This window comes from Cyprinodon variegatus, unplaced genomic scaffold (assembly GCF_000732505.1).
Source record: "Cyprinodon variegatus isolate N-32 unplaced genomic scaffold, C_variegatus-1.0 Scaffold579, whole genome shotgun sequence".
NCBI classification, from domain to species: domain Eukaryota; kingdom Metazoa; phylum Chordata; class Actinopteri; order Cyprinodontiformes; family Cyprinodontidae; genus Cyprinodon; species Cyprinodon variegatus.
The window spans coordinates 549099-564490 of record NW_015151032.1 but is presented as its reverse complement, the minus strand read 5'-3'; the positions used below and the strand labels follow the sequence as shown (position 1 = coordinate 564490).

General features: G+C 36.6%; 2 protein-coding genes across 3 annotated transcripts in view; one reads left to right on the top strand and one right to left on the bottom strand.

The window, feature by feature from the left end:
• Positions 1 to 1593: 1593 nt before the first annotated feature.
• Positions 1594 to 10532, bottom strand: LOC107095869 (elongation factor 1-alpha 1). Of its 2 annotated transcripts, none has more exons than XM_015392229.1 (8): positions 10425 to 10532; positions 7980 to 8147; positions 6721 to 6900; positions 6345 to 6641; positions 5791 to 5941; positions 4569 to 4825; positions 3998 to 4232; positions 1594 to 2290 (listed from the first exon to the last, which is right to left on the bottom strand). In XM_015392229.1, the coding sequence occupies exons 2-8, from the start codon at positions 8121 to 8123 to the stop codon at positions 2166 to 2168; spliced, it is 1389 nt and encodes a 462-aa protein (XP_015247715.1). In that variant the 5' UTR covers positions 8124 to 8147; positions 10425 to 10532; the 3' UTR covers positions 1594 to 2165. The 2 variants fall into 2 exon arrangements, with proteins under 2 accessions (XP_015247715.1, XP_015247716.1); XM_015392230.1 differs by having other exon boundaries at positions 7980 to 8134; positions 10425 to 10528.
• A 743-nt stretch (positions 10533 to 11275) lies between these two features.
• Positions 11276 to 15392, top strand: part of tbck (TBC1 domain containing kinase) — a 41990-nt gene continuing 37873 nt past the window's right edge. The window contains exons 1-8 of the mRNA XM_015392226.1: positions 11276 to 11386; positions 11680 to 11889; positions 12678 to 12747; positions 13823 to 13937; positions 14651 to 14724; positions 14851 to 14992; positions 15092 to 15152; positions 15245 to 15306. Coding sequence (XP_015247712.1) covers positions 11697 to 11889; positions 12678 to 12747; positions 13823 to 13937; positions 14651 to 14724; positions 14851 to 14992; positions 15092 to 15152; positions 15245 to 15306 — 717 coding nt within the window. The 5' untranslated portion in view covers positions 11276 to 11386; positions 11680 to 11696. The remainder of the gene's footprint in view (positions 11387 to 11679; positions 11890 to 12677; positions 12748 to 13822; positions 13938 to 14650; positions 14725 to 14850; positions 14993 to 15091; positions 15153 to 15244; positions 15307 to 15392) is intronic.

Genomic DNA, 15392 nt, shown 5'->3' with positions numbered 1-15392 from the left:
TATATATATATATATATATATATATATATATATATATATATATATATATATATATATATTCCAACTGATTGGTGCACTGCTGATTTAGCCTATTCCTCAAAAGTTCAAAAAAGAAGGCATAAAAAAAGCTGCTTTCTTTTTTCATTTTACTTTCATGCAAATCAAACATGCGTCAAACCTGCTAATGGTTAGAGCAAAAATTATTATTGAGATTATGTTGCCTCTAGTAGAAGGTAGAACAAGTTATGAAAACTTAACATTTGCTAGTTCCAACAAAATGCCATAATGCAAGGAAAAAATGTTCTGTAATAGATTTTTGAGTTTGAGATGATAATGATGGTGATGGAAAAGACCCAATAACACTACCTATGAGGTTGTTAAATGAATAATAAAATACAGCATTTTGAAAAAGTCATCCTCCCACTCCATGACATTTTTTTTTTACATCCATCCCCTAGATATGTCTGGATGGCCAAAAGTTAGCTTTATACAAATAAGATCATTTCCTCTTTTACATTGAAATATTATTTGCATGAGGCCTCCTTATCCACACGGATCTTTACCTGAAAATGATTGCACACTTAACATCACAGAGTATTTTCAGTTATAAATATTTGCATAAAAAGCCCGAACCTCTTGTTTTAGATCTACAAAATATTGGGGCCTTGATATTGTGGTACATCGAGGATAATTTCCTGAAATGTGCATCTGATTCCATACATGTTGCTGCACTCCTCATCTCTCTCCTTGCAACATAGTAGTTCTTTTTGAATAATCTTTGCAATGGGCATAAAATTGACAATTGTTACATTAAGGTTTGTCTCATGTCCTTTAATTTATTTCAACTGTGTCCACATATTTACACTTTAGTGATGGCATTTGTTTAAGACAGCCTGTAATGTTATAAAAAATGCAAAATGACTTTTGTTCTCATTAATGAATAAAATTGATTCTTTGAGAAGCTTATTTTGTTTTTTCTACCCCTGCATCATTACAGATACACAGCGGCGGCACTAAAGATTTAACTCCGCAAACTCAGCAAATCATTTTTGAGGGGAAGGTTTTTCAGGCCTTAATGCTTTTCTCTCTTCCTTTAAAAATATCAATCAAGTAAACCTAAATATATTTAACACAATCTCCTGAAAAATAAGAAATAAAAAGCATAGAAAAAAAAAACTAAAAATAGTACAAGCTGTATAACTGCTATGCATTTTGAATAAATGTCTTACTAGTTATGATAAATCTGAGACAGACTGGCGATCTGTTCAGGGGGTACTGGAACTCAAACTCAATAAGTTATTTTTGCCATAATAGCATTTAAAAGAAATATTTATCTAAATTTGAAGACAGTAAAGATAAGAATACCTAAAAAAACATTTGATGTTTAACTGAGATCGCTCTAAATATTGTGTATATTAACATGAGGATTTAATTGTACATAACCATAAAAGCTAAATGAATCAGCAGCAAAGGGAAAAAATGAAAACAAGGTAAGGATAAAACAAAATTTAACTTGTGTATAATTCCGTTGTTATAAATCCGATGTTTGTTTCTTTTATTTTAACAAAAACCAGCAGAATCAAAAAAAATGTTTAACATTTTTTACTCTTATCAACATATTGTCACAAAGAACAGCATTTAAGGTGCACAAATGTTCCAGTAACATGTACCAGAGATACTATCAGGTAGCTTAAGACAAACAGGGTGTTAAGATTAAATGTTTAAGTGTCTAAAGCTGGATCCTAAGCTGCTATGAGCAAACATGCAAACAACCGGTATATGTCTGGCTGCTGAGCTTACTGGTTTTAAAGCTTTAACAAGAAACGTTACTTCTACAAAGACCATCGAGAAGAGCATCTCTACAGCGTAACAACAGGGCCTCTTTAGATAAATAAGCAGGATAGATTTAACTACAACAGCACATGTTTGAACCGTAATGCAAATCTGTTGTGATGTTCAAGCACGAAACAAGATACGATGGAGCTTACACACAACAGTTTGCTAAGATGTTCATCTCTAATGCGATGGATTTGTTTTTTCCTTCGTCTGCTTTTTCGATGCATTGTGATAATGGACCAGATGTTTACTATGGTGTGCAGATGGAGGGAGACGTCTGCGGGTCTTCTGCCGCGCTGAACGGTTGGGGCACCAGCCCAACACAACATTCATTTGGTCTTCTGCGCCTTCTGAGCAGACTTGGTTATCTTGCCACTCGTGGGAGCTTTCTTTTCCACACCTTTTATCACGCCCACTGCCACTGTTTGACGCATGTCACGCACCGCAAAACGGCCTGAAGAAAAAAGTAACACCAAAATATCACACCACCAAAATAAATACACTCTTGACAGTTTGTAAATACTCTACATTTCATCTCTTTATCTGTGATTTAAACTTAATTTTTTATTCTCAGGAAGCTAAAATAAAGATAATTATATAATCCCTTGCAAAAGCATTCATGCCCCTTGAATATATTTACATTATTTATGCAACAACTATCATTTTCAAAATTTTTTCTATATTAATATTAAATAAAAGGAGAATGGTTCATAGTTTTAGGCTTTTATTTACATGAAATCCGACACCATGTGTGGCATAAAACCAGCAGTGGTACACATTTGATTAAACTCCAGAGAGCCAATACTTTATAGAACCATGTGTGTCAAATTTAGAGCCACACATCTTTTTGAGTTATATCTCTACTAGATCAATTTTAATAAATTACTTCTCATTCTTCTTTTTGATATGGCATTAGCTCAGTCAGATGAGACGAGCATCTTGGAACAGGGATTTTCAAGTCTTTGGGTCTCAACATTAGCAGGTGTATTCTAACTAAAAATATACCATTTCACTGCGGCTCTGGCTGCTTACAGTAGGTTCACTGTAGACCAACATATTAATCTCAACAGCTTTTTTTAAGATCTCCCTGAATTTAGATCCATTCATCATCCCATCCAAACTGACCAACTTCTCTCTCCCCCCTAAAGAAAATCATGCTCAAAATATTATGCTCCCCTATTGTATACACATAATGTGCACCATTACACTCCATGGGTAGCTTCCTGTATGTTTTTTAAAGTATGCATGTTTTAGTCTCAAAAAAACAAAAATAAAAAGATATGTGAAGAGTCCTTTTCTTGTTTGTGCGGGGGATCTTTGCGGCAACTCATGGTTTATTTTGTTGCGTTTGGCCGATCACTAGTTATCCTTTCTGCCCAATCTTCTGGTCCATGACAGGGATGATCAACTTCAGTCCTTGTCCTACAACTTAAATAGGTGTTCATGGCCCTCTAAAGGTGTCATGACGCCACCCCTTAAGGACTGGAGTTGCCCATTCCTGATCTAGAAGGATCACAATGCCTGTGTCCCAACAGCCGCCCTAATCACTATATAGGGCACTATATGGTGGTTGCACCATTTTAAATGAGTGTCTGAACGTCTAGTGGATGAAAAAGTAATTTCCAATATGCACCTTAAAAAGTACAGACCATTGATAGTCCATAGATGAGCAGTCCCAGATTGTTTCGCAGGAACTCTCCTTGCAAAGCATCATGGGATTTGTTGTAGGCGGTAAATAACAAAGATGGCACAGTCACCATGCAGGGAGGCGGAGTCACACGACCAACGGGTATCAAAAAATATTGATTATCTGAACGGTCAGTTTACTGAGTTAACTATAGAGTCCCCTACAGTATCTAGTCCCCGCTCCAGAGAGTGATTAAGGGATTTAGGGGTTAGGGTGGACGTTCAGACAGAGCCAGTGTCTTACTGATCTTACAATGTTCTGAGAGATGTTTAAAGCCAAGAATGTTATTTTACAACCTGGCCTTGCTTTAAACTTCAACTTTATCTCTGTCTTGCCTAAAATGGCCATGGACCAAAGTTATGGCTGCAACATCATCAGTAGTAAGGACTTTAAGATGTATGGCAATTTAAGACATTTGCTAGGCATTATACAGTAGCAGGAGGTGGAAGGTTTGTTACAGGGTGGGATACTCACCAAGCGGTGGGTACTCAGAGAAGCTCTCCACACACATAGGCTTGCCAGGAATCATGTCCACTATAGCAGCATCCCCAGACTTCAGGAACTTGGGGTTATCCTCCAGCTTCTTTCCAGAACGACGGTCTATCTTTTCCTTTAGCTCGGCAAACTTGCAAGCGATATGTGCAGTGTGACAGTCAAGGACAGGGGCATAGCCGGCACTGATCTGACCGGGATGGTTCAGGATAATCACCTATGAAAAATGTTTTTTTGTTAGAAAAAAACTAAAGGAACAAAACCAACACTTAGGGAGAAAACAAATTAGAATACCTAAAAGGAAATACTGGCTAGTTTTTATCCACCAAATGAATGGTTGTTATTCCCCTATTTTAAAAACTAAATTTAGCTTTTTTGCCTCTAAACTGGTTATTAATAAAAAGCCGGCTAATACAAATGAAGGGCATCAAACCATGTCCTTAGACCACAGTTTGGTCCAGCTGCAGAAAGCCCATCTAGTTTCAAAATTGGATACCCAATTTTGCCGTTTTTTGGCAAATCAAAGATGTTTGGTTTGCTAATGGGAGCAGACCTGGGAGGTGAAGCCAGCTGCCTCCTGCGGCGGGTCGTTTCTGCTGTCTCCAGCCACATTGCCTCTGCGAATGTCCTTCACTGAGACATTCTTAACATTAAATCCCACGTTGTCCCCTGGCAACGCTTCACTCAGGGCTTCATGGTGCATCTCCACTGATTTGACTTCAGTGGTTACATTGACAGGAGCAAATGTTACCACCATACCGGGTTTTAGGATTCCTGTTTCCACTCGGCCCACAGGCACAGTGCCAATACCTGATGAATAGAGAAGGCAGTGTTACTCCATGTTAAGCTGGTGTGTATACACTGAAAAGCTTTTATTTAAGGTATAGTGGAGGATGTTCTTTTTCCAGGTGGATCATAAAAATAAGTGGTCCTCCTAATTGTCAATCATTCTGGTGATATGTTTATGTAAGGCCGTCCTACATGCTTGTCCCCATTTTCACTTACCAGTGGTGAGTCTGACATAGTGGACAAATTGCAAATGTTCTTTTGGAAAGTAAGCTTGTATGAGCGACGCAAACAGCAACTTTTAAACAGAGCGCACATGATGGGAAATTGGCTCATGCATGCTTTTGCACGCATTTAATAGGAGTTTCCCTTCGGGAGCAGGTACAGGATTGTGCATGTGCATTTTATTTATAGTGGAGAGGGTAAGTCTTTTCAAAAATTCGCAGAAACCCTCCACTATACTTTTAAACATTCAGGAAAGAACACTACCATGGGAGTTCACTCAGGACCTAATTCTTTCTTTTTTTTCTGATGAAAGATAATTTTTTATTAAAGTGTCTCATAACATTAACCATTACTTTATAATTGGGGCTTCTATATAAGAGATGCAGTAATCCAATTCTTGCATCGGATATCAGCTCTGATATTGACTAATTAGCTGGAACAGAAATCAGTGGTTTCATATCTTATCCTGGAGATTTAATCCAGTGCTCTTTACAGGGAAATGTTATATTTATTTCATTTGGCTGCTTATTTGTTAATAAATAATATAATTTATTATTTTTTTAAATTTTTTTTTAGGAACAATTATTTCAAGGCTAAAGCCTTCATGGCAAGATATATGGTTCTTTTTTTCAACAGTTGAATCAGTATATTGGCTGCAACGCTCACTACAGGTATCGGTATCATATCATATCGGTACAAACTGGATAGATGCATCTCTATTTTATATTTTACCAACATGTTTTTGTAACCAGTAAATCACAAACCTCCAATTTTGTATACGTCTTGCAGAGGCAGACGAAGAGGCTTGTCAGTAGGTCGGGTTGGTGGCTGGATGGCATCGAGGGCCTCCAGCAGTGTAGTGCCTGAGGCATTGCCATCTTTCCGACTGATTTTCCAGCCCTTGAACCATGTCATCTATAGAGAGAACTTATTGTTACTGCCCTTTATAATTCATAATTCTTTTACAACAGGGTTGTCAAACTCCAGTCCACCTAACTTCCATGTGCCCCTTGTCCAAAACACATGAAACGTCTGAATTATCACCCGAGTATACAGTTGAGTTTTATCGAGTTTGCTCATGATCTAATCATTTTATTTAGACTTGTTGCAAAGGGGCAACTTTATAGGTTGCTCAAGGCCAGTTTGTGAGAACCAGAGTTTGACACCTCAAATCTACGACGTGAAAAATGTACCAATTGAAAAAAAAAATTCAAGGAAGTTCAAAGGCTACATCTCTGTTTCTACATGGTTCGGTGGGCATGTTAAGTATGGCTTATAGTGAAAGGGGTTTGCAGGAGAAACCTAATGTCACACTCACATTAGGACTGGGCTCCAACATGTTGTCTCCATTCCAGCCTGAAATGGGTACAAAGGCCACAGTGTCAGGATTGTAGCCAATCTTCTTGATGTAAGTGCTGACTTCCTTCACAATCTCTTCATAGCGCTTCTGGCTGTAGTTAGGCTCAGTTGAATCCATCTTGTTGACACCTACGATGAGCTGCTTCACTCCCAGCGTGTAGGCAAGTAAAGCATGCTCACGAGTTTGCCCGTTCTTTGAGATACCAGCTTCGAACTCGCCCACACCTGCAGCCACAATCAACACCGCACAGTCGGCCTGAAAGATGGAAGAAAGGAGAAAGTATGAAGCAACTGGAATATTGCTTTTGATTTATATGTATTTATTTAGATTGTACCTGAGATGTCCCAGTGATCATGTTCTTGATGAAGTCCCTGTGGCCTGGAGCATCAATGATGGTCACATAATACTTGCTGGTTTCAAATTTCCACAGAGAGATATCAATGGTGATCCCACGTTCACGCTCTGCCTTGAGTTTGTCCAAAACCCAAGCATACTTGAAGGATCCCTTTCCCATCTAACATTCAAATGAACAAATAAATGTTTAGTTTGGATAAAGTTATAATCTAGTGTTTAAATTGCTACATGTTGTAGTTGCACTAGTTGAGCTCTACTCATATACAGGATTAACAAAGTCAACAAAACTCTCACTTTAAAATGAAGAAAATAAAAGCATACATCTAATTTATGTTTTGATGTCAATATCAAAGCTTTCCATTTTTTAACATCTTCTTTTAATCTAATAAAAATCTTTAGGAAAAACACACATTCCTAAAAACGTCATTTTCATTTAGTAACTTTTAGTAACTTTTCCAGGTAACATTTAAATAAAACAACACAATTTTTGACTTAAACAATAAGAATTAATAGAAAATATTTAATTACCATATTGTGACATTTTTTTCAAACTTAAAGCAGTAATGTGTGTTGAAAATCATAGTTTAGTTTAGACGTCCTCAAGTAGTAAACAGAACCAATGCATAAAAATTGAGAGGAAGCTTATCTGTCATTTTCTATCCTATTTAGGTGTTAATGCAGAGCAAAGATTTATTGTCATCTGAGAAAACTGCTATTTAGTGTGATGTTTATATATAAGAGTAAGCTTGGGCTTAATGTACAGCTTTTATTTTGTAAAGATTCTTCTCTCAGCTCTTGATCAAAATAGTTAGCAGTGATGTAATCATTGGTAATAAACGGTGGCTTGAGCTGCATGGGATAATTTGTTGAGCAATCGCAGTGATTTCTGAAATTAATTGTAGATTTTTTTTAGATCCACTAAATGCTGTCCTTTTTTTTAGGTTACAAAGGCTAAATGAATGAGTTTAGCTGAATTTACAGAAGACTATTTAGTTGATTCCTTGGCAGGTTGCCCTGATGCTGCAGCCTTATACTGCATGTCTTCCTAAAACTATGACATCACGCTTTCATCTGTATGTATTAGCCCAGGTTTCTGGTTTAACTTGATAAGATTTGAATAAAAAAAAAAACTACTAGAAAATGTGAATATAAGCAATGGATTAACCCAGATACACTAAAATTAGCTGCTCAATTTGCAAGGCTGAGAATCCTTAAAAGTGGTAAACAGATGAATATTACCTCTGCTGCTTCCTTTTCAAACTTCTCAATCGTTCTTTTGTCAATGCCCCCACACTTGTAGATGAGGTGGCCTGTGGTTGTGGACTTGCCAGAGTCCACATGTCCTATGACCACAATGTTTATGTGGAGCTTCTCTTTCCCCATGCTGGCTCAGCCTGGAAGACGATCCTAAATGTTTGCACCAACAAAAAAACAATACATGAAAAAGCTATCTTCACATTAGGTACAATGCTTATCAGTAAAGATTATAACTTATGTTATGTTCATACTTTAATCACGATATCATCTGACCAAAATAAAATAAAGTATTTTTAATTCTGAATAAGAAATTAAGCTTAATAAAGCCAATGCAGCATCCCTCTTTCATGGTTAACCACACTGCAATGCAGAACTAGATACTGAACTTTACCAGCAGCTGCATAAACCTCTGCATCATTTACTGTAATCTAATTATACAAGGACAGACTGAAAGGGAAACTCTGCAGCAGTTCACCCACTGAAATCAGTCGGCAATGATTACGAAAAAACATAGTAGCTTCAAATATCAGATTGATGACTTTACTGGACTTTGATAACCTTAAAATCCAACATATTTACAGTATGTTATTGCAAGGTGTTACTTCAGTTACCTTAATAGGTTTGTTTCCCATATGTTTTGAGGTTACTAGAGGAATATCTCACATAGGCTGGTCAGAGGTAATGTAAATAGTGTGTGCATGGAATGGCTTGTTTGTAAAGTTAATGCCTGGGGAAAAGAACAGCAAGCTTCTTACAGGTTAATGGAGAATTACAAACAAAACACAGAATACAACTGATTGTAGCAGTTGACCTCACTTTAAGTTGCAATTGTTTTAATTAAAACAACAACAAAAAATATTTGGAATCAGAAATGGCAGCTTTACACAATCATGTCAATTTTTTATGTCCTGCCCCAGGGTGCACCAGTGGGTCAAAGCAGAATATCAGAATAAATGAAGATTGCAGACTTTTTTCCCACATCCCTTAAGCAATGCAAACATCTTGCTGATGTAGAACCAGTGGTCCAAGGAGAGGAAGAAGCTTTCGGTTGAGTCACGCTGAGGGGGATTTTGCTTGTTCAATGACATTTCAATCAGACTTCTTGCAAATGCTTTCATGCTTTTTGATGAGCAAACAAAAACTGCTGAGAAAGATCTCCTCTACAGCAAAAAAAAAAAGACGAGCGGACATATAGAAAACAATTAAGACAAGGAAGAAAACTAAAGACTGCAGTATTTGGAACATTAAATTAGGTTTAAATGTAAAAGAAAATATATTATTATTTTCTCTAAATATTATTCCAATCTTTGTGTATTTTTATCTCCAGTATTACTGAATAAGTGCTATTATTGTCATGCACTGTAAAAATAGAATGCAGCTCACACTTAAATGAAACGCTTGAATTTACAACAAGTTTATAACAACATATAAACTAAATAAATTAAGCTGAATCAGTTTAATTCAATTACTTGTTACCAGTTGAGGGAATAATTTGAAGTTAGAGTGTAGGATAATTTCCTATACAGAAGTGGCAATACTTGTCGACTTTAAAAAGTATATTTGAAGTTTAGTTTATCCCCACATGGAAGGTATAGCTACAATATTAAATCTCAATTTTTCAAATGAACCAAGCCTTGCCTTTTTTGCAAAGAAGTAATCTATGGCAAACACTGAAAATCTAGATACCATCAATCTAAAGTTACATTTTGGTTTACTTTAAACCTTTCAAATAGACTTTTAAAAGCTTACTGTTCCGGGCTAATGCGCATGTCTGAGTTCCAATTAAAAAGGCAAATTGATCTGAATTTCTCAGTTAATATGGGAATATATATTTTCAGAAAATCGTATCAACTCAGTGTATCTATCAACATATCTGATCATGAAAATGCTGAATAACATAGCAGGTGATGCACCTGTCTGCCCCAATGATTCCAGCTTTAAGATTCCAAAGGGAAGAAAGGAACAAGTCTAAATAGTGATGAATAAAACTAAGGTGGAAGGATGTGCAAAGGGAAACATAAGCGCACGCTGCTGATGCAATACTGCAGAGGTGGGCGTTTCGAGGAGCGTCCCGCATCCCTCAGCATCCTCCCAGACTGGTACACGGCACTGTTTATTCTACTGCGAAAGCAGCAACGGGCGAAGCTGAGGCTCCACAGCACCACCTTCTTCATGAAAAATACTTTCAATTGAAACTGCGCCACTAAGGCCTAACCAGCCCTCATGCGCACCTTTAACACTTTAGATGGCATCAAATTACAGCAGGCAACATAGAACATTCATCTGCATCCTGACATGTTTCTTTTTCTTTTTTCTTTTCTTTTTTGCATGACAGGTCAGCATCCTTTAAATTTAAATATGAAAGAAACATGATTATAATGTGCGTTGTAGTAGAGGAGCCATCCAGGGAGCTGGGATCCAACTTACCTTTATCTGTGAGATGTGCTCCCTGGTCTACAGCTGGGATGAAACAGGAGATGCTTCTTGTGCTGTCCTGAGACTGACGCAGACAGGCTGCTGCGGTGTCAACTGCCGTCAAATAAGTAATTTACTGAAACTACGAGGCTCCACCACTAGATGGAGCCCTGCTACCACTTTGCACAGTTTTGCAGTTTACAGATACACTTTTTTTTCAGACTGATTGCTGGGCTAACCTGATCTTGGTTTTCGAAATTAATCTGAGAGATTGTGGGGTTTTTTTCTTCTTCTTTTTTTGTAGTATATATATAATTGTTTCTTTTACTCTTTTACAGATGAGTCAACGAGTAACAACAGGATAATAAATCCTAAACCAAGAAAATATGAAACCTCATAAGAAAAAGCATGATTTTTATTATCCAAGCTATTTATGCACTTTATGAAATATATATTTTTGTACTAGTGTCTGTGTATTTGGTCCGTTGCTTTTTAGCAGGCAAGAGGCTGTATGCTCTGGACTGAGATGCTTTAAATTGTTAAAGCATGTAGATTAAAAAAGTAACATAGTTTACAACAAGTCTTCTGCGTTCATATGTTTTATATATCTGTGATTTTAAGCAAAACAGGAAGTGACGACAGTCGTTGCAGGTAATGGCTTTGAAAATTTGGAATTAAAATAAATGAAAAGGATTTTTTTAAATATAGATATGGCTGTTTATTCATAATTGAAATTGTATGTGTTACATGTTTTTGTTTCGTTTGTTTTTTTCTAGAAAAAAAAATTCACAGCTCTGTCGCACAAATATTGCGTCACTGGTCACGCTCAGTCTGACGTCGTACCTACCATAGATATCCATAATATCTATGGTACCTACAGAATCAGAAATAAAACATTTCCGCTGCATTTCTTCAAATTTACTCAGTATACTTGAAAATACAGCTTGTTCGGCGTAAGAAGACAACGTTTTAAGGTAATGTAATCTAGTTTTTTTTTATTTTTTTTATTTTGGCCTCTAAGCTAAATTTCGTTTTCTTTTTAGGCAGTGTCACTTACATTTGAATCAACACCGCATCAGTACACTGATTTACTGTAGCAATTAATATTCTCAGCTGTAGGTGTAGATTGAATTTCATCATCAGTGTTTAAAAACCTGTCTCCCGAGCTGTATTTTTTCTAGTAACGGACCCGTTGTTCGCATGAATGAGTTGTTCTAATTTCACTTCCTCTTTTCATGTGATATTAAAATGAAACTTTATTTCTCAGGACTGTCCGCTGTATCGATGAAGCCTCTTAGAGACGCTGAACTGGGCGCTTTCACCTTCTTTGCCTCATCTCTCCCTCATGATGTGTGTGGCAGCAATGGTCTCCCCCTCACGCCAAACTCCATCAAAATCCTGGGGCGTTTTCAGATCCTAAAGACCGTCACTCACCCCAGACTGTGCCAGTATGTGGATATTACCAGAGGGAAACATGGTATGGCTGCTGAGACCATGATTATCATTCAGCTTCACCAATAGACAACTTTAATGCACGATGCATGATAGAAAATAAGATTTCTTTGCTTTTATTTTCCTCCAGGAATATCCAAATATACCCCAAATAAACTAAATAAATTTCGTATTCACCAATTACGTTGTTTCCAACTTACAACAGTGAAATGAACTAGCAGTGATCATCATGTAAACAGTACAGGAGAAAAGAAAAAAACAGTTTAAAAATATTGGTGCTAAAGGGCATTAATTTGGAAAGGTTAAGTGCAGCACAAAATAAATATGATGCCAAATGTAGTATAACATTGAGTTGGGTTCTGTTTAAAGGAATTATAAACATTTAGCTATGTTGGTAGCAAAATAATGTTGTGAGTGTGATGCTGAGTCCAGTTTAGATTTTAACAGTTCAGCAGTCTGATGGCAGTGGGGAAGAAGCTGTTTCAGAACCTGCTGGTCCTGCAGCGGATGCTGTGGAGCCTCTTTCCGGAGGGCAGCAGGGAGAACAGTCCATGGTGGGGGTGTAAGGGGTCATTGATGATGTTACATGCTCTGTATAACAATACCAAGGTGTACTAGTTTAAGGGTAAATGTTGTGGAATGTCTATGCATACTATAAACCTTTTCCATGTAGTTTTTCTCCATTTTGCTTTAGGTGATTTTTTTAATGATCTGTGCACGCTTACTCTAAATGAATAACAGATTTTGGTGTAGTAGGTAATTATATGGATGTATGATTTTGATCACTTTTTTCATTTTTTTCTTGCTCCATAGAACGGCTGATTGTTGTTGCAGAGCACTATTCAAGAAATGTAGGTGATTTCAGACAAGGACAAACGGCAACGTGAGTTCAGATTCAATTCAGTTTACTTATATAGTACCAATTCCCAACACTTGTAATGTCAAGGCACTTTACAGGGAAATTCAACTGAGTCGTACAGTCAGGTGGGATAAAAGTTTTCCATATAAGGACCAAACTGGTCCTATAGTCACTCTATTACAGATGGAGTAATGTAATGAAAGTAATTTCACCCTGGGATAATTAAAGTATTTCTGCTTCTGATTGCTGGTTGATGGGACAGGTGTTGTGAATGAAACGGTGCCCAGCTTGAAAGAGTTCCTTTGTGTCTCTGAATGTTTGCATTGATGACTGAAAGACATCTTCTGCCTCCATTTATCTGTTTACTACAGTGTTTTAAATTCATGTTAATGTGGATTTAAATACATTTCAATTAGTGGAGAAATTTGCAGGGGGGAATATAAAAAGAAATGCGACCCCCATGCAGTACCTCTATGGACCCCCTAGGGGTAACAGGCCCCTCCATCAAAGACCTCCGGCCCACACAATGCATGTATAGCTTTCTCTGTTCTTGTAACTCTCTGGTAAAGGCCATATTGTGGGATTTTATAGCCTGATGTTTGGATCTCTGTTAGCCTTCCAGAATTCTCCTGTATTTCATTGAACTATGATCTGCAGTTTTGGGTAATTTCCTTTTTTAACTACAGTTAATTGCACATGATTTTACATAGGAAAGCCGATGTAAATGAGGCAGAATAGAAGCATACTTCATACTTTTCAGGTTTTTTATTTGTAGGTTAAGAAATATCTTAATCTTTTTCTTCTGCTTCGCAATTGGGAGTTTAATTGTTTTGGTCTATCACATAAAATGCCAGTCAAACATAGTCAACTTTCAATGCGACAAAGTGGATAAAAGTTCAATGAGTACCGGTATATATGCCCAAAAATTTCGCAAGGTAATTCATGTTGGGTAAACAGAAAGTAGTTTACAACATTTTGTTTTATGTGTTTATGCAAAGGTATTGTGTAAATATGTCTACAGTAACTTAATTTTCAGAGAACAAATGTTGTTGTGAGAAACGGATGCCTCACCAATCTGATTTGACTGTGTTTGTTTTAGTCCAGAGAAGGTGCTGCAAATAGCCTATGAGGTTCTTGAAGCTCTGCAGTTCATGAACAAACATGGCTTGGTTCATAGAGCCCTCAGCCCAAACAATGTGCTCATGGATTGCAAGGTGGTGTATTGTTTTCACTTTTTTAAGACTTTCACTCTTGTTTACCGAAATACTGTAGACACCTTGTTTCATAAAAGTCATACATCGAAAGAAAATAATGATGAAATTATTTTTATTTTAGAGCTGCAACTAACGATTATTTTGCTAATTGATTAATCTGTCAGTTATTTTTTTGGTTATTAATCTTATATCAAAATAATTTTTTTTTTTTTTTTTTACAAAATGAAACCAAGTGAAACTAAAACTTTTCCACTCGAGCAGTGCTGGATGGAGCGAATTGTCAGACAAAAACGTTTTTGTTTTGTTTTTTTCTCAAATGCAAAATATGAATATATATTTTAATAATTTTGTTACAATTACTCCGCTATCGGCTAAAAGTCTGACAGGAGAGTACAGTACACTATACTCCAGTTAACAATTAATATATTACTAAATTAGTTGATTCAATTAATTCAATAATCAATAATCACAATTAATACTGCTAATTATTTCATCCCATTAAATTAAATTTATTACATGCATATTTTAAAGAAATAAACTCCTGCCTTTGGATTTTAAATATCTTTGTTTTACATTAATTAAAACTAGTTAAATTACATAGATTGACATAAAAAGATGTTTTTCCGTTGAAAAATTTGCTTGTCTTTTAAACGAAATTGTTATTGTACATAAATAAAAACTTTCATTTTGTAATAGTTTTTTCCTATTTTTAGGGTAATGTTAAACTGGCAAAGTTTGGGCTCTATCATATGACTGATCATGGGGCAGATGTTGATTTTCCCATCGGGTGAGTCGTTTCTTTCATTTTCTCATGTAACTGTTTGTCAATGGTCAGAGCAACGCTTGTATCTCTTTGGTTTCATACCAAAGGATGGCAGGTTTGTGCTTACATGCTGTATCGCATCAACTCCAGACACCCATCATACCTTGCTCCAGAGGTGATCGCCCTGGGCTCCTTCCACCCCACTGATCCGTCACATGATGAAGCGCCAAAGCCCTCAGGACCCAAGACCGATGTCTGGTCGCTTGGAATCATACTCTTTGAACTATGTGCAGTAAGAATCCCCCCTCCCACCCAAAACCTCTTTAAATGTTGAATTTTATTTTTATAAACTGGACTGAGTTTATGAACTGATGCTATTATTCCTCTGTAGGGAAGAAGAATCTTGCAGAACATTGAAATAAGTGAAAAACTGAAATTCATTTTAACCTTAGGTGAGTGAACGGGATTTCATTTATCTGAGTGCAGAGGAATATACTTTTAAATTCAGCTGGGCTTAAAATGTGACTTTATCTGTTCTTGTTAGGCTGCATGGATGACATTGTCACTGTCCTTGCTGAGGAACACGGATGTTTGGAAGTTATTAAGGTAAACCGTAGTTGTTTAATTACGTAATCTGACGCACAATACCTGCAAAAAAAGACATGTAAATCTATTTAATCTTAAAAAGTTAT